Source organism: Puma concolor, chromosome A3 (genome assembly GCF_028749965.1).
Source record: "Puma concolor isolate L17-30 chromosome A3, mPumCon1.1.hap2, whole genome shotgun sequence".
NCBI lineage: Eukaryota > Metazoa > Chordata > Mammalia > Carnivora > Felidae > Puma > Puma concolor.
In genome coordinates, this window is record NC_141669.1 from 78,557,207 (window position 1) to 78,581,599 (window position 24,393).

Below are 24,393 nucleotides of genomic sequence, written 5' to 3' on the forward strand. Positions count from 1 at the left end.
GAACCATGGCTTCTACCCATACAGGGTTCCAATGCTAAGTGGAGGGACCTGGAATTCAAGAACAGGAAGGAAGTTCCTCATGGGTACAAGTTCACAAATAACCTGGAGGTTGGAATTCATTCATTCATTCATTCCTGTCTTTATTTACTTATGGGAGGGGATAGAGGGATAGAATGTTCAAAGAGATTTCACACTCTCAGGACCCTACCTACTGATTCTGACCCAGCCAAGAGCCCCACCACAGCCGCAGCAATCACTTCAGGCCTGATGGGAAGTTAACAGGAAAGGGCCACAGGAAGGCAAAGCCATCATCTCGCCTCCTGGGCTAATGTCCATTTCTGCGTCCCATCTCAGAACCCCAGAACAGTGCAGAGAACAGACAGTGGTGGCAGACTGCATGGATTCTAGTCCTACTTCTGCCACTTCCTGCTGTGACTTCTCTGTGCCTATTTCCTCACATGTAAAAAGGCAATTACGGTACCCATGGTACAGTACAAAGTATGGTATTCATGGCACCAGGCATCCATGAGATGATCTCTGGCATTACCACACTATCTTGGCTTTTATTTTCTGTGCCACTTCACTGAGCGGTCATCAGAATAAATATGAGAAGTCAACTGAAAACAAGTTGAAGAAATCCAAAGTTGCTTTTATTTTTGTTTTTACTAATATAAGAATGAACCGTGACAGTGCCTCAATTCTATAACCCACCCAGCCCAAGATGATTCTAGTGGTGGGGCCAAGAACAGGTAGAAGATCTCCATCAGTGACCTCTTCTTAAAGCACAAGGACATCTTCCATCGGGCATCAACATGCACCTGTCATGTTGAATGTCAAGAATTGAACTAAAGCCTTCTTGATCCGTCTACATTCTCAGCCAGTAGTATTGCCTTCTGAGGTTAAGGACTCTAGGTCTGATACGTGATAGATGGAGGAAAGCTTCTTTTCACGTTTCGAGAAGAGTGGGTACAGAAGTGTGAAGAACATGACTCCCTTACTTCAACCACCTCCCCCTTTAGTCTGTAACTCCAAGGTGAAATGTTCTTACAACTCCCCTTTCCAGGTTTGGCTTTCTTCAAGGTGTACAACCAAAGCCTCAGGAAGTCATCCATGGGAAGCATACGAGGGTTTACACAGATGCAGGACAATACATTAGTTTTTCCTTTGGTCCCAGCACACACTGGGCGAGCATCTTTCAGGAGCAACCCCTCCAGCATTGTCTAGGCTGTACTTCTAAGTCATGAATGGATTGTTCAGCACCCTCTGCCTGTCCTAAATGATTCCTAAAAGTTTCCGGTAGTCTCACAGTCTTACTGCCCTTGGTTCCTACTGGCGTGTTATCCTGCCTTTAAAGTTACCAAACCCCTGACCCATGGATGCCTCTTTCAGATTTCATTATCTTCCTCAAACTTACGTAAATAAATTTCCAAAAGCAGTTACCTACCCAACTAATGCAAGAATGAAGCCTAATATTATGCAAATCACTGCTGAGACCAGCTCTGCAGGAGGTCAGGGAGGGAGGCCTGGTTGTTCAAGAGGCTCTCTGCACGCCTATCACACATGCCTCCTCCTTGCCCACAGCACTCCATTTTGCTTTGTCTCAGACTCCTACACACTGTGTACTCCCTCCTGGCTGCCAGTCAGACTGGCAGGTGAGGCTGCTGGACTAAATACAGGGGACCTGGTTTGGATATATGCTGCACTATGGGTCAGGACCCTGGACCACGGCAATGGCATGCTGTGCCCCCTCCTGCCTACTGATACTGAACAGAGTCGGAGTCACATCTGGGTTGCTCTATTTATTGACACCTTGGCTAGAAATTTTCTAGAGTACAGAAGGTCGAGAGCCTGATCTGGAGGACAGGTATGATGCCAAATCTAAAACTACCTTGGCATACAAGTATTGTGAGGACATAAGGAGGGGCTCAGAACTCCGTCTTCAGTGATCATTCTCCAGGACTCAGGCTAGTACCAAGAGCCTCACACAGTAGAGTCAATGCCAATAACCTTCCCACTACTAAGCAAGAAGACATAAGCAAGAAGTGGCATAGAATGGAAACAGAAACACTAGAGTACTGCCTTCATTATCTTGATGCTTAAGCTTCCTGGGAAGCCAGGCCAAGATGTTAACTTAGCCAGTTATCCCTATTTCACTTCCAAGCACTGGAGATAGAAATTTCAGGGATTGGGGTTCCTTCCCTGTGACTTGGCAAATTCTTCTTCTCATCTCCATGTCGAATCAACAGTTCCTTAGGTACTAGGTGCAAAACCTCAAGGCCCTATCATTTTCTCCACAGGACTTACTGGCATATCCTTCAAGCCACTTCATTTGTTCCATTCCTCTTTTTCAGTCTTTCTGGACCTGCAGGTTTTCTGCACACAGGAACTGCCCGAAGCATGATGAAAACAAGAAAGGGGCCAGCTTTCACCTAGTGGCCAACTGCCGCCCCCGCCATCTATAGTGGCCAAAGGGACTGAAAGATGACAGCCCAGTCCTCTTTGATCTATCATGGGTTTGAATTTAGGAGTTCCCAAGTCTCAGCAGGCTAACTCAGTATCTGATGTGGTTCGTAAGACAGAGATGTGCTCACCCATGGCTGCTCAGTGAAAGTAACAGTGACGTCCAAAACCAGCCCTCTGGTACGGCACAAGTGTTGGTGGGCCAGGATGACCCCTGTCCTCAGCAAAGGGCTCTCAATCCTAACTCCTGAATGGCCCCAGACCATGTGGCTGTCTCCTCCCAACTTGGCATGGGGGTAGCACAGACTTCCAAAAGGAACTCCTTTATTAAATGCAGTGAGCAGTCCAACACTGCTACTTGGGTCAAGTCACAGCGAATGCTGGAGAAGTGCCTCTGATCCATGCATGGCCAAATCTGCTCAGGAACCTGGGGATTCCGGGAATGAGACCCATAGATGACAGAGGACGATGTTCCCTCTGCTGGCGCCGTATCACCTAGCCTAATGGTTTCATAAGACCCAGAGGCCCATTCTGAAGACAGTTGGCAGGGAGGCAAAAATGGCAGTCTTAAGAAGTCTTCAGACAAGTGGACAGCTCAGCAGGACAGCATGTGTGCACCCAGGGCTCACTGTGCAGCAGCCATCACCAGCTTGGTGAAGGAAGGTATATCACACGGCATCTTCAGGGTCCTGGAGGTAGGCGCTATGGCAGGAGAGGGAGGGAACAAGAGTCAAAACTTTGCCAGGTTAACACACCCAGACCCTGAGAATTTATTTCAAAGAAGTCATTCTCAATGGGGAAAAGTTGGATGTACAAGAGTATGTGTTCTAGCAGCCAAGTGGTTACCAGAATGTGGACTCTGCAGTTAAGAGACCCACCTCACTTTGTAGGGCAAGTGATGAATGCTAAATCTCCTCTTCCTCATCTGTAAGACACAAGGACAGTCTCTACTCCCCAGGGATGTTACAAGATTAAACCAGACAATCTGCATAAAGCACCTTGAGTATAATAGGTGTTCAACTACAAAGGTTTGCTCTTATTGTTATGCATAAGGGCAGAAAGAGAATGCAGGGAAAAGGAAAGGGCAAACTGTTAAGGGTGATAGAGATAAGGAAGTTTTCCATGACTGTTCTGACAATATCAGTTTTTTAGGTCTTATCCATTTTCAATTGGTATGGAGGATGCCACAATTTGTTGAGCCCTGTAGCTTAAGAAGAAAAAAGCAAAGTAGAAACAGTTAACTTTTTTTCACCAGGGTTTTTCTCACTTTTCTAGATTTCACTTTTGGAAAATTCTTAAGAGGTTTATAAGAATGCAGAAAAAAGGGGAAAATGGGAGGGCACAGGAGAGAGGAAACAAAGAAGGGTTTGACAATCAAAACTTAAAAGAATCTGCCTACATTTGCTCACCCTGCCCAAAGGCAGGGCTGTGCACAGAGGATTACTCTGTCCTGATTAGAGGGTCTGCTCTCCCAGGGCCTACTGAGCGAGTTGCAGGGATGCCCCCTGGCTGGGCAGACCACCATGTAGCTAGAGAGGAGAAAGACCTTGTAATCACAGGCAAGGAGTCCATTCTCAGGACTCTGAGGCAAGGCACAACACAGTCTCTGTCCCTCCTCTTCCCCTGACAGCTTTTCAGCTGTAAACAGTATATAAAAGTATGAGTGCTTGGGTGGCTCAGACAGTTAAGTGTCCAACTTTGGCTCAGGTCGTTATTTCATGGTTTGTGAGACTGAGCCCCTCATCGGGCTGTCTGCTGTCGGGAGCCTGCTTGAGATCTTCTGACCCCCTTTCTGCCCCCCCCCCCCCCCCGCCCCGGTTCGTTTCTCTCTCTCTCTCTCTCCCCTCCCCCTCCCTCCCCCCAACTAACCTAAAAAAATTAAAAAAAAAGAGGACATAAGAGTCCAGTTCCATAAAAGAAACACAATAAATATTCATCGGTGCCAGAAATACAACAGATAATTGTTTGCAAAGACCTTAGAAAAGTCTAGCCAGTGTTTATAATCTTTTTCTTTTTCAGCCTATCCATAAATATCATATTATGTAACTCAAAATTAAAAAAGGATTATATTTGGGGCACCTGGGTGGCTCAGTCGGTTAAGTGTCCGACTTCGGCTCAGGTCATGATCTCACGGTCCGTGAGTTTGAGCCCTGCATCAGGCTCTGTGCTGACAGCTCAGAGCCTGCAGCCTGTTTCAGATTCTGTGTCTCCCTCTCTCTCTGACCCTCCCCCATTCATGCTCTGTGTCTCTCCGTCTCAAAAATAAATAAACGCTGGGGCTCCTGGGTGGCTCAGTCGGTTAAGCGTCCGACTTCAGCTCAGGTCAAGATCTCGCGGTCCGTGAGTTCGAGCCCCGCGTTGGGCTCTGGGCTGATGGCTCGGAGCCTGGAGCCTGCTTCCGATTCTGTGTCTCCCTCTCTCTCTGCCCCTCCCCCATTCATGCTCTGTCTCTCTCTGTCTCAAAAATAAATAAAACGTTAAAAATAAATAAATAAATAAATAAATAAATAAATAAACGTTAAAAAAGGATTCTTTTTTCAAATGTAAACACCATTATCACATATTAAAGGGTTAATAATTCCTTAATATCAACAATTACCCAGTGTTCAAATTTCCAATTGTCTCATAAACATCATAAATGGGTGATTTCTCAACCTTTTAAAATTCAATTTCCCAGTCTGAGGAGATTCTGAGACAGCCCCTATTAATCAATCCTACCACAATAATCACTAATTTAGGCCTACTAGACCACATGAGAACACCAAAACCCAGAGAAGTTAGGTGATTTGCCCAGGATCACACAGCTGGCTAAAGACAGAGCACCTGACCCACAGCCCACTGTTTTCCCTGATACCACATGGTCTGGCAGTGTGAACACTGAGGTAATCATTAGAAGTTTTCAAGTCAGCAAGTCTTAATCTAATAATGTGCCCTTTCTCTGTAAGAAGAGAACCACTAGAACCCTCCTAGTAATTATACACTCATTTTTCTGAGATAAAAACTAAGCTCTCAAGTTAATGCTATCAGGTAGAAGTCAGATCTTGATCTTTATTTTGTGCTTCTATTTAGACATGGAAAACGATTCTCAATGAGCTCTATCTAGCCTCTTCTTACCACTAACTAGCTCCCCCAGGCTGCAGCAAGCTGAAGAGGACCACTAAGAGAGAAAGAGGTATCACATAGTGGGGATATGCATTCTAGTTGGGCATCAATATGATTATCAACAAAGGTTAAGACTGCCTGATAATAGACCCAAATGGTTTTATAGATAATTTGCATCACACTATCAAGGAACTCATAATTTCTGTGCCATATAAATGTTTTTAGAATAGGAGAAGGGTGCCTGGGTGGCTCAGCTGGTTAAGCATCTGACTTCAGCTCAAGTCATTATCTCATGGTTCATGGGTTTGAGCCCCACATCCAGCTCTATGCAGACAGCTCAGAGCCTGGAGCCTACTTTGGATTCTGTGTCTCCTCTCTCTCTGCCGTCCCCTGCTTGTGCTCTGTCTCTCTCAAAAATAAACGTTAAAAAAAATTAAAAAAAAAAAAAAAAACAATAGGAGAAAAACATGCTTCCATCTCATTCTATAAGGATAGATTTACCCCTTCATACAACTGGACAAGGAAAGCACACACACAAAAGCAGGAATAGATGGGAAGAAAACTATAGGCCTATCTCACTAATAAACACAGAGGCCAAAATCCTAAGTAAAATAAAAGCAAATCAAAAGAGTGGACATGCTTTTCCTCTGAAACACTTGGCTTCTTTATTTTATTATTTTTTTTTGTTCTCTTTTGATAGGGTCTCATTTCCTACATGTGCACAATACAAATAAACTGGGACATATGCAAAAAAATAATGGGACGTACTGAACAAGCTACTGAATGTAGAATTTAGGTAATCTGACATTAGGAAATCTATTAAAGTAATTCATCATTTTAACTAACTCAGAGGAAATGTGTATGCTCATTCATCTCATGTGATTCCAAAATGGCAATGAACAAAATTCAAAACCCATTATTTATCAAGAAAAAGGAAAAGAGTAACAGTAGCAAATTATAAACATTCTGGACACTTCATTAACTGGAAGACCTGCATTATTAAACAATTTCATAAAGCTAGTGTGAGAACAGATGGGTCACAGGTACAAAAAGGCCCAGGTGTATGTAGTAATCGAGAATGTGAGAGCAGCAGGTTTCAAATGGATAGAGAGAAAGGATAATGGATTCTTCAATAAAGTTAGATCCTTACCTTAGCATAGAAAAATAAATTCCAAATGGACTGAAAAACTAAAGGTAAACAAACAAATGCATTATAAGAAAACACAAAAACAGAGTTTCAGTATAGGATAATGGAAAGTTCTAGACCTGAATTGTGGTGATGGTTGCACAGCAATGTAAATATACTAATGCCACTGAACAGCAAGCCTAAAGCCTAAAATAGGGCAAAATGATAAACTGTACATATGTATTTTACAATTAAAAAAATAAAATATAAAAAAAACACAGATTATATTCTTGCAATGGGAAGAGCTTTCTTAAGACACAAAACCTTGGAGCTATAAAGGGAAAGATTTGAAGATTTTGCTACGTAAAAAAAAACCTTTCTTAATGTTTATTTTTGAGAGAGACAGAGCATGAGTCAATGGGGCAGGTTCACAGGGAGAGAGAGAGAGGGAGACAGAGGTTCTGAAGTGGGCTCTGTGCTGACAGCAGCAACACTGGTGTGGGGCTTGAACTCACAAACCATGAGATCATGACCTGAGCTAAAGTCAGACGCTCAACCCACTGAGCCAAGCAGGTAGCCTCGCTATGTAAAAATTTTTAATGTATCATAAAAGATCCCAAAACAAATATCAAAAAACAAGCACTTAATACTTCAACAGAAAGAAAAAAAAAAGCAGTTGACTGAAGTATATACAACTTGTATAACAGACAAAGGACTGAAGTGACTAGATGGATCCAGTGTCCGACTTCAGCTCAGGTCAGGATCTCAGGGTTTGTGGGTTTGAGCCCCGTGTTGGGCTCTGCGTCTTACAGCTCAGGGCCTGGAGCCTGCTTTGGATTCTATGTCTCCCTCTCTCTCTGCCCCTCCCCTGCTCATGCTCTGTCTCTCTCTCTCTCAATAATAAATATTTAAAAAAAATTTTTAAATAAAGGAAACATCTGAATGTATAAAGCTGCTATAAATCAAAGTAGAGACAGAACATGATGAGTATTTCATAAAAGACATACAACCTCATCAGTAATCAGAAAAATACACATTTAAACAATTTCACTTCAGGACTTGAAGCTGTATTACAAAGCTGTAATCAAGACAGTATGGTACTGGCATAAAAACAGACACTCAGATCAATGGAACAGAACAGAGAACCCAGAAATGGACACACAAACATATGGCCAACTAATCCTTGACAAATCAGGAAAGAATATCCAGTGGACAAAGTCTCTTCAGCAAGTGGTGCTGGGAAAACTGGAGAGCAACATGCAGAAGAGTGAACCTGGACCACTTTCTTACACCATACACAAAAATAAATTCCAAATGGATGAAAGACCTAAATGTAAGACAGGAAGCCATCAAGATCCTTGAGGAGAAAACAGGCAAAAATCTCTTTGATCTTGGCCGCAGCAACTTCTTACTCAACACATCTCCAGAGGCAAAGGAAACAAAAGCAAAAATGAACTATTGGGACCTCATCAAAATAAAAAGCTTCTGCACAGCGAAGGAAACAATCAGCAAAACTAAAAGGCAACTGATAGAATGGGAGAAGATATTTGCAAACAACATCTCAGATAGAGTTAGTATCCAAAATCTACAAAGAACTTATCAAACTCAACACCCAAAAACAAATAATCCAGTGCAAAAATGGGCAAAAGAGATGAAAAGACACCTCTCCAAAGAAGACATCCAGATGGCCAACCGACACATGAAAAAATACTCAACATCACTCATCATCAGGGAAATACAAATCAAAACCACAATGAGATACCACCTCACACCTGTCAGAATGGCTAACATTAACAACTCAGGCAACAACAGATATTGGCAAGGATGCAGAGAAAGAGGAACCCTTTTGCACTGCTGGTGGGAATGCAAACTGGTGCAGCCACTCTGGAAAACAGTATGCAGGTTCCTCAAAAAATTAAAAATAGAACTACCCTACCACCCAGCAACTGCACTACTAGGTATTTATCCAAGGGATACAGGTATGCTATTTCGAAGGGACGTAGACACCCCAATGTTTATAGCAGCACTATCAACAAAGCCAAAGTATGGGAAGAGCCCAAATGTCCATCAATAGATGAATGGATAAAGATGTGGTGTGTGTGTATGTGTGTGCGTGTATATACATATATGTACACACATATATACATTTATATATATACACATATACATACGTGTATATACATATGCATATGTATACATATATACACATACATATATATACATGTATATACACACATACACATATGCAATAGAGTATTACTCAGCAATCAAAAATAATGAAATCTTGCCATTTGCAACTATGTGGATGGCACTAGAGGGTATCATGCTAAGGGAAATTAGAGAAAGACAAGTATCATACGACTTCACTCATATGAGAACTTTAAGACACAGAACAGATGAACACAAGGGAAGGGAAGCAAAAAATATAAAAACAGGGAGGGGGACGAAACATAAGAGACTCTTAAATATGGAGAACAAATAGAGGGTTATTGGAGGGGTTGTGGGAGGGGGGTTGGGCTAAATGAGTAAGGGGCATTAAGAAATCTGCTCCTGAAATCGTTGTTGCACTATATGCTAACTAACTTGCATGTAAATTTTTAAAAAATAATACTAAAAGAAAAAGAAAAAAATTTAAAAAAAAACCATTTCACTTCACTCATCAAATTAATAAATTAAATTGAAAATACTGATTTCCATAACTGATAAAGGCATAGGAAAATAGGTATTCTCATCGTTGTGGTTTGAACTGTAACCAGCAGAACCTCTGAAAGACAATTAGCCAGCAGCTAGCCAGGTGTCAGATGCACGATTCTCCACTATTGATCTCTAGACTGTAGAAAGCTCCCAGAGGCACACAAAACTCAGGAGCGAGCGTGTTCACTGAACCATTATTTTCTGTATCAAAAACAAAACAGCCCAACTCTCTAACAGGAGGTGGTGAAATACACTTTCGTACATCCACCTAGTGAAACATGAGGTAGCAACTGACAAGAAGTAGATAAGTCTCTATGTAACCCACAGGGAAGCATGTCACAACATGTGTTGTAAACAAAGGCCAGTTACAAAATAGTCCATATTCTGTGATCCCATTTTTGTCAAAAAAGTAAAATAAGATAATATACTTTGTATAGCAAGAAAAATCTAGGAGAATGCATACCAAGCTGTTAGTGGGTTATCATCTCTGAGAGTGGTATCATGGGAAATTTTCACTTTCTAAATTACTTCTGTAATTATTTCTGTAATGTTTGAATTATTTAAAATAAACACATTTCTGTAATTGAAAAAATAAGGAATTTAAAAAAAAGAAATAAAAACACCTCCACTTTTCTGCCAAAAAGGCGGGGGGGGGGGGTTGGCAGTAACTATGATCCCAATGAATGCCAGGTAACAATCTCTGTGCAGTATTTTCCTCTAAAAAGGAGGCAGAAGATCATCTGGAACAGCTGGAGGCTGTCAAGTGCCAATAGGGGCCCGCCCCCCACTTCCTGGGCAGGGCTGGTGTAGTGGGAATGACGGGAACAGGGCCTGGCTTTCTGTCATGGCAGCCTGCATAGCACCCTCGCTCCCACGAGGGAAGGCCAAAGCTGAAAGGGTCAGTGCACACTTGAAGGAAATCACACTCAACACTGGACTCCAGCTATTTTTTTTCTTTTGCCTCTGATCTCTGGGTAGCTCTCAGATCATGACTTAAGATTAGAAACATTTTACGTGACAAGGTTACAATAGAAATCCAATCAGCTACAAGGAACTGCTGGTGACTTGTGGGTAAGAGCTATAGAAATCTAGTGTGTCCTAAAAAGATGGAATGAATGCCAAGAGCTGGAACAGCACAATGTTGGAAAACTGGTGAAAGAAAGGGTGTTAATCAACTAACTCGCCTCTACCACAACCTGTGAATGATGAAACCAAGAATGGGAAGAGAAAAGGAATGGAGAGGGAAAGCAAACAAAACTTACTTACTGAGCACTGCTACACACCTGAACATAGTTCCATGTTTAATCCCAAAATAATCCAGGGGGTGCCATGGAAGAGGAGACTCAAAGAAGTCCACAACTTGCTCAATATTACAAAGCTAGAAACCCCTAGGTCTGGATTTGACCATGGTCTGCCTACAAGTCCAGTGCACTGGCAGCTACTCTGGTAAGCCAGTCAGTCGGCTCCAAACTTCCCAATACCGGAGCCTGCGTCCTCAGTCTTTCCAGGCAGACTCACCTGTGAGCTGGAGGGCAGCGCCTGGGAGTTGGGCTCCTCTGACGGGGCTGCTCCTGAGCCCATGGGGCTCAGTGTAGTGATTCGGCTGGGCTGGCCACGCAGTGTCAGAGTAATGGTGGTAGGGACCTTCAAGCCTGACAGAGATGGGAGGGAAGGTTGGCTTTGGTCATAGCCTCCATTTTCTTCTCCTGGAGAGTTTCTTCACATCACACACCACCCCCTCGGCCTCCCACCTCAGTTTCCCCAGCTGGGTCATCTACGCTCTATCAGTCAGTCTGAAAGGCAACAGGAAACAGCTGTGTTCTTTCGACCTCTCTGGGGGCTGGCCTCACACAGCTGAATCCTTGGGGGTCAATGCCAGGACCCTGGTGAGTTGGGTTCAACAACATGGCTTGCCCATGTGAGATGGGAAGATCCTGGGGAAAGATCCCATATCTAAGAGTCCCCACGGCTGTCATGAGAGACTCACCTGATGCTTGGTTAGAGATCTGAGCCAGGCCAGGGAGGCTGCTTGCCAACTTAGCGAGGCCCCCATTGGTCAGCAGCTGGTGGATGGCTGTGGGCTTCCCACCAGGAGTGGCACCCAAGGAGGAGAGTGTGGTGGCCACAGGAATGGTACGTACAATGGTGCTGGTGCCCGTGGTGATGGCACCCAGGCTCTGCATGGGGGTGGGCAACTTCACACTGGTGGCCTGTGGGACACACAAGCCCAGGTGATCAGAAGCTATTGCCCAACAGCAATGTTCGAGTATGGAGGGCCCATAGCATTAAAGGCTACCATCCATTGAGCACCTACTACATGCAAGGTACTCTTCCAGGCATTTTCCATATACTAGCTTACTTAATCCTCAAAACAACCCTTTGAGAGAGATACTATTATCCTAATTTTACAGACAAGGAAACGAAGACACAGAGAGATCAAAAAACTTGCCCAAGATCACACAGTAAGTGATGGAGCCTTAACCTCTGGTAGTTCCCAGGGTGAAGTCAGAAGGCTGTCTTGACCCAGATTCCAGACCCAGTTTCCCTGTCAAAACCAACTAAACTGAGAATGCCTCCTCCCCACACCTGCCCAACCCAGCAGAAGGCAGATGTGCACCTGTGGGGCTGGCCCTGGGGAAGGATTTGCTGGGAGGCCAGAGGTCTTGCTGCTGATATCCTGCAAGCTGAAGCTGAGACCTTGAAGGAGGCTGCTGGCTGATGTAGCCCCTAGGAGAGGATAAAACAGATGTCAGTATAGGCTCAAGCCCTTATCCCAAGAGCAGCCACACCCATCCATCTTCAACAACCAACTAAAATACCAATGCTCTTTCCCTGGGACATTTCCAGGGCTCTCAGAAAGATGCCAGGAAGGACTCCCCAGGCATGCACACTGCATGCCCACATGAGGAAAGCTACTATTCTAGACATACTCCCTTGGATTTGCTCTGCATATCCCAACCTGCTCTAAACTACCTGTCCAACATCTTGGACAATTTTAGGAAAACCAGAGAGTTGGAATCCCACTTCAGAAATCTAAATTCCATCCCTTCCAGGGAAGGGGACAGCTTCTTAAGCCAAAAGAATTCCAAATACCTGATTTACACTTCACTACACACAGCCCAGTGGCCACAAAGCAAAGGGGGAGGTCCTCCTGAAGGAGGACACCTGCACAGCCTTGGCCCTGCTGGACTCAGGCAACCAGCCTTCCCATGTAGGGTGGGGTGGTGAAAGTGAGGAGACCAGCAAGAGGCAGAAAGGTGCCTCATCTTGCTAATGCTAGTACAGCACAATCTCCAATTTTCTGCAATCAGATGTGTTTAAGAACACCACAGTGAACACAATACATACATTTCCCACCAACTATTTCTCCTCCTTATAGTACAAAAGACACTACCTGCAAACTGGGCTCTTTACTCACTGTAGATATTAAGACCAAGAACTCTCCCACTTTAAAGCTAATTCTAATTCACATCAAGCCTCTATGAAAGCCTGCAACCCAGAAGAGAATCCTCCAGATTCAGCTGCTTTCCCTAGGACCACCCTCCAGCAGCAGCTGAAAGGAGATTTTGCTGGGAGGCGGGAAATGCTGGGCTACCAGATACCTGGAAGGGAGCTGCCAGCAGAGGTGGCCACTAGGCGGCTCTGGAGTGTATGCAAGGCACTGGGTGCAGTGCTGCTGGAGACTGAGGAGGCTGGGCTGGCTGAGACTCCCCCTTCAGAAGCATTTGACCTGGAGACGAAGACAGGAGCTCCGTTATTCACAGGTTGGAGGGCAGCAGACCCCAGCAACACAGGGAGGGTCGTAGGGCCCAGCAAGGCTTTCTAGACACGAGAACCTATAGTTTTCTTTGTTCCACTTTCTGAATCTGGTCTCTAATCCTTCTGAAAGTCAGGCCTAAAATAAAGATTTCAAACCTTAAAGCAAGAGCTATGGGAAGCTTTGCAAATTTTCAGTAAAAAAGAATTGAACTGATCCCCTCCCCGCCCCACGGGACTGCCCCCCACCCCCCACCCCCACCAAAAGGGCAAAGATCCCACTGAGAAAAAAGTCATATTCCCAAAACTGACAGAACCCAGACTATCATCTTTCCAAAGCACTAAATGGACCAGAGAAAAGGTAAAAAGAAAGGTTCAGAGCCAGAAAAGCTAAGAAACAGACTCACTTGGTAGTGGTGAGAAGCCCTGTGAGCTCCTTGGGCCCTGCTGAAGCCTGCCCCAACGTCATGGTGATGGGCTTCCCTCCCGAAACTGCAAAACAGAAAACCCCAAGGCCACTGGTCAGTCAGTCCTGCTTGGCCCCTTTCAGGGTTTCACAGCCCAGGCTAAATCCAAAATACTATGAACAAAGACTGGAAGAAGAAAAATGACGAATAAGTAGAACAGTAGAATAGGGAAAGCTGGAGGTATTTTTTCTTCCAATTTCTATACTTTTTGTAATATTTTATTATATTTTTTTCCTAAAGATTTTAAGATTTTAAGATCTCTATACCTTCCATGTGGGGCTCAAACTCAGGACCCTGAGATCAAGAGTTGCATGCTCCTCTGAACCAGCCAGGTGCCAGAATATTTTATCTTTAATTGAAACTGACAGAGAACAAAATATAATGATGCTCCGGATGCTCCCCCTGATCCTCATTCTGCCTTCCTGATTATTCTAGTTCAGATCAGGTCACTGCCCACTTTTGCCCCCCATGCTACCTTGTGTCTTCTCTGCTCCAGGCACATCTTACACTGAAATACAGGCTGAGATGTCCAGCAAGTAGCCACCAAGGCAGCAATGATGTGTGTTCTGAGAGAGCTCAGTTTTTATTTAGACAGGCGAAGAGACACTCACCTTCTGGAGCTCCTCCTTGGGAAGGAGTACAAGGCCCTCCAGCTGTGTCCCCTTGGGAGATAAGGGACACCTTAATCTTCGGTCGCTTGGAGGTCTTGCTGCCAGGAAGAGGACTGGAAGGATGGTGGCGCTTCAGCTGGACCCTAAGATCCTCTTTCTCTGCCTCCTCCGTTTGTTCTGATGAAATGGGAACTAAGAGATGGAGCTGAGGTGAGGTCTTCCACAATCCAAAAAAGCCCGAGAGACAATGACAGACAGTAGCAGCAAGGGCATGACTGTGTGTCACATACAAAGTCACACTTCAAAGGCAATTGCCAATGATTCAGTCCCACCTCACTCAGGTCCCATCTGTGGTAGACACCATCTTGTCCTCTCAGGGAATGGTTCCATGCCCAACCCTTACCCTGTTCTGGAGTAGGCTCTGAGGGAGGAAGGGAGCTCTGAGTTGGTAGAAACAAAAAGGAAACGAGAAGACACCCTGATCTTGCCTAGCGAAGGCCAACCAAAAAAGAGAGGACTCACTATAGTGGATATAAGCAGTGCTTCCTGGACTCAAACAATGTGATAATTTTCCTCTTTCAAGCCCAACCTCACATCATACAGCTGGGGGACAGTAAACATTCCACAAAGCAGCAGCAGAGAAGCACACTACCCAGTCCTCTCAAAAAAAGAGACTTTCACAAGGCTCTCGGAGTCCTACTCTGTCCTAAGCACCCAACGTTGAAGATTTGCTTGCCAAATGAAGGCAACAAGAAGGATTATTGCCAGGAATTAAGGGTGGCTTTGAGTGGCTACTAGGCAAGGGAGCATCTCAGCCAAGACAACTTTATAGCTCCTGCCCAAAAGTAACAGGGCAATGGTGGTCCATGTCACAACTAGTCCCCAGGTCATTTGCACTAGTACAGAGAAAGGCCAACTGTTTGCACATGAGCTTCCCCCTCCACTGAATCAAACAGACTCATCCTGCACATGGCCAAGCCTCCTGGACTCTGAAGTTATCCTTCAGGTATCCTCAGAGATCCCCTTCTTTTTTTTAAATTTATTTTTAAGTAGGCTTCCCACCCAGAGTGGAGCCCAATGTAGGGCTTAAACTCATGACCCTGAGATCAAGACCTGAGCTGAGATCAAGAGGCACACACTTAACCAACTGAGCCACCCAGGCACCTCAGAGATCCCCTTCTTTTTAAAACCAGAAACCCACTCCAGTCCCTCTTCTTAGCATAGGTAATCAGGGGAAGGGTGGGGAGGAAAGCAGTAGTATATGAGGATGGCGGGCAGGGATGGGGCTCCTGGCCTGGGCCACAGAGAGCTACGCCGGACCACAGGGCAATACCAGCTGGCAGGACCAGTTAGGGGACAAATGCAGTGACTAAAATCAGAATAGGAAGGAGAGTAAAAGGGAGAAGAGCTACAGGTTTTATGCTTATTATAAGTGGCTGATGTGCTTGTAGCAGCCAGGATGGAAGCAGGAAACCAGAGACAGGGAGAAAAACACACAAGGAAACTCAGGTTCACAGGCACACATAGGAGAAGCACAGCCAAGAACCACAAGAGACAAAAAAAAGAAAAATCATGAGAGGCCAACAGAAAGTACAGAGAAAAAGCAGACTATGGACTAAGCAAAAGAAGTCAGCCAAGAAAAGAACTGAAGACAAAAAGGCAGAAAAAGAAAAGTAGGAAACCAGAGACAAATGAGAAACAGAATGGGGAAGGAACTGAGGGAAAAGTGGACAGAAGCAGAGAACAGAGCGTGAAAAGGTGAAAGGAAAAGCAATACTCACCAAAAAGACAGGAGGAGGTGCCGGGAGGAAGAGCTTTCCTCACCAGCATATTTTGTTTCAGAAAAGCAGCAAACTGTGCTGGAATGAATCAGAAAGAATTACAGAATCACAGCCAGCCAGAGAAAAGAGAAAAGGAGAGGGAGTAAGAAAAAGATATGAAAATGTTCTAGAAAATGGTCATCATGGGCCCCTTCCAGAGTTACTGCATGGGTTCGAAACCTAACTCCCATGGTGATTCCATGGAATCACCTATAACTGAAAATAATAAATGTACCTGCTTCATTTGCCATTGCCACGATTCAACGAGCAATAGCAAGTCAAGTGCCAAGAAGACAGCATGGCACATAGTCAGGGCTCCATAAAAGTTAGCTATAATCATTCCCTCTTGCCTCTGAGCTCTGTCAAAGTCAGGGCGCTAGGGCTGCTGCTCTGCACCATATTCTGGGTCCTGTTTCGAACCCAGGTCACCAATCACCCTTCAAGAACTCCTTAGATTCTCAACTAATTATCTCCTCCATAAGCAGAGCCAACCACTGGTTCTCTCTTCATCAAAAGCCTATGGAAACACCACCCACCCAGAACTTGGCTCTGGCCACCACTTAAGAAGATCCAGGTCACAGACCATCTACGTGCACACTAGAAGCTTGGCCTTTTTTCCTTTTTTTTTTTTTTTTGCCTTCACAGATCCCCTCACACACTTGTGCTCCTTGTTAGCACCACTCTTAAGGGCACCTTCTTAAGATGCCTGGGTTTAAGTCCTTTGGCTCTACTAAAAAGAAACACAGGGGAAGTGAGCAGATCAGCCTGCTGTCATCTCTACATCTCTCTACTGGACAGCCAGCTCTGGTGCTGCCACTTTCCAGGCACGTGAGACCTCAGATGATACATGCTCCTGGATACATACACACACAATGACCAAGGGGCCTTACCTCAGGGCTGCCCAACAGGATCAAAATGGGGGCATGGGGAGAGCCACTGTTTCTTTTCCACCTACCCGCAAAACTCTCCCTTTTCTGTAGCTTTAGTAGCACTCATTGTTCTCCAAACTCTGATCTCAACCATACAAACATTTCCCAGTCTACTCTAAAACCTATCTGCAGAGAGACTGATAAACTTCACTGAAAGTCTCAATATGGGAGGCTGAACCTTCAAGGTAGAAACAAAGAAAGGGCATGATGCCAGTTGAGTTGCCCTGGAATCTGATGAATAAAGCTAATCACCCTGTCCACATGATCTGAAGAGTGTCCTGACTGCAGGAGTGGCTGGGCAGGGCCTAAAACAGAAGAAGTAGCTTCCCCAACTGGGAGTCAGAAAAAATTTTTAGGCAAATACACATGGAGTAAGCTCATAAAGCCTAACTCCCCAGAACACCAATGCAAAGCTATAATTAGTGGAACTATACAACCCCACTAATGCACAGACCTTTTGTGATGTCTTACTCTTGAAAACAATCCTCAGTATTCATTTCAACCTAATTTTGTTTGAACAGAAATGTGGGAAACGGTGCCTCTCACATGCCCCAGAAGTTACAGATGTCAATACTTTCCAAATGCCATATGATGTCACTGCAGAAGATAACCTGAGAGGCCACTGGGCCAGGAGGAGCCAATACCTTGGGCTTGTTTGTGGGTCAGCACAGCTTCTGTCCGCTGCACATGTCTCTTCAGGAGCTGAGAGCTCCCGATTTGACTGGACTTCTGGGCAGAGGTCACTGTGGTCACTTTGGTCTTGGGACTGGAAGTGGGGCTGCTGGACACACTGGAAAGATCCTGAGTAGGGTGAGAAGAGTAAGAGCTGAGCCAATGCTGTTTGGATTTAACCATTAATTATCAAGTCCCCTGGAATTCCCTGGTCAGGAATTATTCTCATAGCAACTCTAAGGCCTACAGCACTGGCAAAGTAGACAACCATCCCTAGGAACCAAATCCACAGTCTTCCTTCCCCAGCAAAAGCACTCCCTCCCTGCCTACATTACCTCTGAGCCTGAGGGTGAGGCAGGAAGCTTGGCAGCTGGTGAGGCAGGCCGACTGCCCCGCTCAGGGACCTCAAAGGCCAGATCTCTGCGGGCTGCATCCCGAGGCTTCTTCTTCTTCTCAGCATCCTGATCCCGAGGCTCGGAGCCCATGTGCCCTTCAGTGCGAGTGAGCACTCCAGTCAGAAAGTCCACGATCTCATCCTAGTATGAAGAGGGGCCCAGGCTGCTGAGTCCTTCAGTCTAGGGAATAGGAACCTCCCTGACAGGGTTAACTCAATTCAATCAACCCTGCCTTTGGCGTCAGGTGTGCCTTCAGTCCTTCTCCAGGCACACAGAGCCAGGCACAAATCCAAGCCTCAGTCAAAGACCAGCAGGAGCCTATGCCCCAAGGCCTCTGTGGGGTGGTGTTCTGGGATGGTTGTGCTCCCTCACTCCTCCAATAAACTCTTTCTCCCCTGATGCTCTGTATGCATCTTAGACTGTCGCTCTCATTTCCCCTTTCCTTTGTTTATGATTTAGTTCTACCAGAGGCCCCAGTGGATACTCCTTCAGAGCCAAAGAGGCTGCTGCCAACAAGATCAAGCCTAAAGGTTATAGAAAGGCAAGCCTAGCTGAGAAAAACACATAAAGCAACTGTGTACCTGAATGCATCTGTCCACCATGCTCTGAGTCAGTCCCTCTGATTTCTTCTTGGTTTTGCTTATTCTAAGAGACAGAGACAGAGAGGAGAAAATGGCATCACATGGAAGCGAGAATGGGTTTCTCTTCTGTGTTGGTTATTTTCTAGGCTCAGGAAGGAGGACTACGTTAGCCCTCACGCAGTTATCACAACCTCTCTGAACCTGTTTCCATGTCTGCAAAACGGGGAATCATAACACCTCACTCATGGAATAGTGAGGATTACAAAAATAACACATATAAAAAAACAAATAACATATGGAAATTGCCTAGGACTGTATACTCCAGAAGTCCTATACCTTTGGCTTCACAGATAAACTCTATCTGACTTCTAAGACTTTATCTAGAAGTCTCCCAATGGAGGCCCAAACCCTGAGATCACTGGTTGCTGTTGAAATGAGATTAGTAGAAGAGGAAAGGTGGTCCCAGGTTAGTTCTAAAGGGATAAGAGAAAATGGCCACAGATGGCTGCATTCTCCTCTTTGAAAGCTAGCCTGAAAACCCCTGGCTTCTGACTGGGGGCCTCAGCAAAGAGAAAAACAGAGCCCCCAATGACAGGGTAGAGAACAACATTCTGAGTCTCCAAATTCTGAGACCCTAATTTACTGGCTGTTGGCCTCTAACCTAGGGTAGCACCCTCATCTTACAGATAAGGATCGCTGAGTCCCAAAAGTTAAGCAGTTTACCCAAGCTTCTTAGCAAAGCAGCCAAAACTAAATTAAGGTCTCCCAATCCTCAGGCTGATGCTCATGGCATCATGCAAATATGTCTCATAAGCAGCCTCCCAACACAACTCCATGAAGGTATCCCCACCTCTCATGTTCCCTCCCTGCCACTCAACACACACAATATACCTTTCTACAGATAAGAACATCTGAATGACCAACAAAGACAATCAATTTACATGAAAACACTACCTTGAGAACCAAAGCATTTGCTTCTAGGCCCAAAAGAAGCTGCCAAATGACAAAGACCAGGACTTCTCCAAAACATCTCTGGGTAAGAAACTGACAAGACAGATGGGGGCAGATACTTGCTTTAAGCTACTAGCTAAAAAACACAAATGAAATTAATCTCGGGGCGCCTGGGTAGCTCAGTCAGTTAAGCATCTGACTTTGGCTCAGGTCATGATCTCGTGGTGAGTTCGAGCCCTATGCTGGCCTCTATGCTAACAGCTCAGAGCCTAGAGCCTATTTTGTATTCTGTGTCTCCCTCTCTCTCTGCCCATCCCCCAACTCATGTTGTCCCTCTCTCTCAAAATTATAAACATTAAAGAAAGTTTTTAAGAAATTAAATCTCTAAAATTGAGCATATAAAAAAAGGAAGCCCAATAAATGACACAATCTCTTTTTCAGTACATTTCATGAAAACACAATTAAAGTCCCTACAGGCAGCCAGTCTTATAAGGGACCAGTGGCCATCTCAATGACCAAAGGTGCCCCTTCCAAACTCTGGCTGTTTTTACTCCAAAATACATAAAATGATGCTTAATACAAATAAAATCTAAGTTCACATACATCCTTAGTAAGGAAAGAAAATATAAAAAATGCCTACCCCAGTGAAAGCACAGTGACCAAGACTGCCTTCACAAGGTCTCAAAGTATCTCCTTCCCATAGGGTAACTACTAATCACAAAGGGAAATATAGTAACTTTACAGTGGAGAAACCTGGAATATGCCACCTTAACCACACAATCAAGGTTAACACCATCTATGATAAGACACATCAACTTCATGTATCCCCAGAGAAGATGTGCTGAGGGCTTATCACCTCTCGCATTCCTACCAAAAATGCATATGCTCTACCTAATCACAAAAATGTTAAAAACCTACATTGAGGGGCAGCCTACAAAGTAACTGGCCACAAGTCTTTAAGATGTCAAGGTCATGAAAGACTAAGGAACAGTATCAAATTCATGGAGACTCAGGAAACAAGGCAACTAAAAACAACATGTGATCCTGGAGTGGATACCGCACAGAAAAAGGACACCAGTGAAACAATGGACAATATCAGCACCTACAGATTATAGTGTCATACAATGTTAATTTTCTCATTTTCATAATTATACTTTGGGTATGTAAGACATCAACATGTGGAAATCTGAGTTAAGGGTATGTAAGAATTTTTTGTACTATTTTTGCAACTCTTTATAAATCTGAATTAGTTCATGTAAAACAGTTCCCATTTTCACGGAAGCAGATTTAGTCTATAGTTACATCATCACTTCACAGGCATCTCTCCAACACTGTAACATGGCTCTCTCACAGCTCTGGGAGAACCTACGCACCTGAGATTATCGTCAGCTCCCCCAACTACCACCAAGCTGTTCTCAGCTCGAATCTTCTCCCGGAAATCCTCCATGGCTTCAGGATGACACTGCAAGGAATTCTGCCCAATGACAAAGAGGACTGGAGTCTTCATATCCAAGAGGGGATCATCCACATCCTAAAACATGTATAAATTTTACTATCAGCCAATTAATATTCACTGTGCACTGACCTGGCAAGTCCACTGAGGGGAGTCAGCCTGGCAACTACAGTCACTAACCAGTTTGGGCGAGGTATGCACCCCCTTACCCTTACCAGCCAATGACCCAGCAATCAGCTACACCCCATGCTTACCCCTCTGGGACCATCCACAGTAAGTAAAGGAAACCCAAGGCAGACAACTGCAGTGACGTACTCCATCACTGACACCTGGAAATAATACAAAAGTTTGTCTCAAGGTCAACTTCACTGTAGCTACATCCAGAGCTACCACCCAGAGTCCGGAGGTGGTCCAGACCTACCAGCTATTCCCATCTCCTCCCCACCAGTCCTAATCCTCAAGGGTACCAGCCATAGTGGCAGCAGTAAGAGCACAGGGCACAAGATACACTGTACCACCTGGAGAACTGAAGCCCTGAGAGGATCCCAGTAGAGGGCTGAACCACAGGATGGGAAGTTCAGTGCTTCCAATCCTACCAATTCTCTATACTAATGTCTTATTCACTTTTTCCTCCACTAATAGCAAATGCAATCAGGAGAACACAAATATTGCTCTTCTTCCTTACATGAAGAAAATCTCTCCTTTTTGAATTTAATAGTTAGCTCCCAGGCACTTGCAGTCGCTGACTAAATTCTGCCATTCCCAGGACCAGGGAGTTTAGGGAGATAGCCCTCTTTTTCTGGTGGCCCTGGATGTCATACTTAACCAGACGACATGAAGCAGCACAGACTTCGCTTATTTGATCCACTTGAAAACTGGGGCTTTGGACAGGTCAGGGACACTTACACAAGCTAATGTACATAAAATAATAAAGAAAAGGTTCCCTGATGTCTTAGAAAGGCATAGAATATGAACACAACATCAAATTCCAAAGCTATTAAAATTTATGCCTGTTACAATTATCATTTTTTTGGTGGGTTTTTTTTGTTTTTTTTTTTTAGGTGAGAGAATAGTATTTACATTTGGGGGTGGGGGAAGAATATTTTTTTCAGAAATACATGCTGAAATATATATAAATGAAATGACATTTGGGATTTTCTTCAAAATAATCGGAGGAAAGAGAAAGTGGGCAGGAGTAAGATGAAAGGAGCCTGATCATAAGTTAATCACTGGTAATGCTGGGTGAGGGGCTCACAGGGTTTATTATAGGACTATTCTCCTTTTAAGTTTCTGCTTAAAATTTTCACAATAAAGTTAAAAAATCATCTTCTACACTTTAAAATGCATTTATGTAGGCAGATCATCTAGCACAGTGCCTGGAACATAAAAAAGAACTCAGTGGTAGCAATCAGCAGTAGTAGTATCTATCATAGGACAACCTCCAAATGAGATGGGAATTACTTACGTGACAGGCCACCAATGCTCCTGTATTCCAGCCAATCAAGATAATGGGTTTGTGGGGGAAATGGCTGTGAATCTTTGCGGGAAGAGAAAGCAGACAGTAAGACAGGAGGCTATAGCTGGGTGCAGAACAACCCCAGAACGCTGGGTGTGCCCCAGTGAACTGAGGGCATTCTCACCTCCAGCACTTTGCTTCTCACTGCCCCAATCATATGCTCAAGACACTGCAGAACTCCTACTCCACTACCATTGTTCAGCAGATGGGTGGCTACGGGGATGACCTAAAGGAAAGAAAGTGGCAGCCATACCAGCAGAAGTTAGTTTCAAATCTTCTCTCAATTCTGCCTAACCTACCCTAAATCTTTTCAACCTTGGATAAGCACCATTCAAATTAAAAACCAAAAGAGAGTGGAGGGGATGCTCAACATTTAAGTCCATCCATTTTGATCCCCTCCTGCATTCTGTCTGCTTAGTCCTCCAAGCCTCTATGTCCACCCAGGAGACAGTTCCGCTTGTTCCCACACATACCTTGCCTAAGCAGGATAGCTGAGATTGCCAGAAGCGGTGGCGGCGTGAGGTGGGGAACACGGAGCTAGAAGGCCCAGAGGACGCAATGAGAATGAGAGGAGAGCCAGGGAGTTTGCTCTAAGAAGAAAGAACCCCAACAGAGAACCAGTGAGGAAGAGGTGCTGCTCCACAAAATCCCAAGTATCCCAATACCTTTCTTATCCCAACCAATGCTAATTTCCTTATGAAACTATGCTAAGCAGTATACACAACCAGTTATTAATGGGAAAAGTTAAACAAGTCATTTATTACCCTCTTGCTAAGATTCTGAGACTGGATTCTAAAAACTTCATGGGCCAAAGTTAAGTTTTGAGCTGCTCTAACTTACTGGTTTGTTATGAGAAAGCACCCCCACAGCAGGATCCCAGGGCCTTTTCAACAGGAGGGACAAGGCCTCAGCTCCTGCAGCCCCAGTCTTCGTGTTAGATGACACAAGCATCCGGTCAATCAAAGTAGGGATCTAAAAGCAAAAGCAAAGATGCTTCCAGTGTGAAGCAAGAGACCTGTCCACCAACAGTAATAGGGTGGGAGGACAGAACCCCATTATGAGCCATAGACAGACTTCAACTAAGCCTCTCAAACTTTACTCAGGGACAAAAGTACAAATAAGTGGATAGTTGAAAAGTATGTCTCCCATCACTGAAGGTAAATGGATACAATCCCCTGGAAAGGACCCCAGTGATATGCATCAAGAGACTTAAATTCATTCCTATCCCTTTCCCAAAGGATTCTACTTCTGAGAACCTTTCCCAACAAAATATATCAAAACCACAAACACACACATATAGGGTTCACGGGGGGGGGGGAGGGGAATGCAAAAGATAAATTCTCTCTCAATAATAATCAAAAAGATGAAACAACCTAAATATATCTATAAGAGTGGTTAAGCAAATTATCCATATAACTAGATATTAAGGGTTAATTTAAGATATTTAAAAGAATTTGTAGTAACACAGGAACACAACTTTACTAAAATATTAAAAATAAAATAGAGAAAAAGTGCTGTTAGAAAATATGACAAAATATTAATAGTGATATTTATTAGTATCTTCCCTTTTTAGATTGCTGTATTTTCTAAATTTCTTCAATGAACATATTGATTTTATAAAATTTTTTTTTTTAAATCTGCATTTTCATCTAGAATACTGCCTTCAAAATTTGGCATATTAAGGAAATCTGTTATTGTGTTCAAAATAATATAACTTATGTATTGTGTATATTGTGATTTATACTCTATCCTATTTTTCACTATTCACCAGAAATGTGACCTCACAGATGTGTAAAAATATAAGTTTCAGACATTCTAATGCTTACACTGAGAAGAAATATCTCTGGGAATTTCACATTA

General features: G+C 44.2%; 1 protein-coding gene across 11 annotated transcripts in view; it reads right to left on the bottom strand.

The window, feature by feature from the left end:
• Positions 1 to 628: 628 nt before the first annotated feature.
• KANSL3 (KAT8 regulatory NSL complex subunit 3) overlaps positions 629 to 24,393 on the bottom strand; it is a 43,917-nt gene continuing 20,152 nt past the window's right edge. For 8 of the 11 annotated variants that reach the window (XM_025931971.2, XM_086701236.1, XM_086701240.1 and 5 more), the window contains 18 exons: positions 23,374 to 23,505; positions 23,007 to 23,123; positions 22,658 to 22,759; positions 22,483 to 22,554; positions 21,272 to 21,346; positions 20,938 to 21,095; positions 18,614 to 18,677; positions 17,973 to 18,173; positions 17,610 to 17,766; positions 15,998 to 16,075; positions 14,217 to 14,408; positions 13,546 to 13,630; positions 12,985 to 13,112; positions 12,000 to 12,109; positions 11,370 to 11,592; positions 10,901 to 11,034; positions 3,339 to 3,385; positions 629 to 3,162 (listed from right to left, as the gene is read on the bottom strand). In XM_025931971.2, the coding sequence (XP_025787756.1) occupies positions 3,129 to 3,162; positions 3,339 to 3,385; positions 10,901 to 11,034; positions 11,370 to 11,592; positions 12,000 to 12,109; positions 12,985 to 13,112; positions 13,546 to 13,630; positions 14,217 to 14,408; positions 15,998 to 16,075; positions 17,610 to 17,766; positions 17,973 to 18,173; positions 18,614 to 18,677; positions 20,938 to 21,095; positions 21,272 to 21,346; positions 22,483 to 22,554; positions 22,658 to 22,759; positions 23,007 to 23,123; positions 23,374 to 23,505 (2,109 nt within the window). In that variant the 3' untranslated portion in view covers positions 629 to 3,128. Of the gene's footprint in view, positions 3,163 to 3,338; positions 3,386 to 10,900; positions 11,035 to 11,369; positions 11,593 to 11,999; positions 12,110 to 12,984; positions 13,113 to 13,545; positions 13,631 to 14,216; positions 14,409 to 15,997; positions 16,076 to 17,609; positions 17,767 to 17,972; positions 18,174 to 18,613; positions 18,678 to 20,937; positions 21,096 to 21,271; positions 21,347 to 22,482; positions 22,555 to 22,657; positions 22,760 to 23,006; positions 23,124 to 23,373; positions 23,506 to 24,393 lie in introns of those variants that run through there. The other 3 variants (XM_086701238.1, XM_086701237.1, XM_086701246.1) reach the window with 3 other exon arrangements.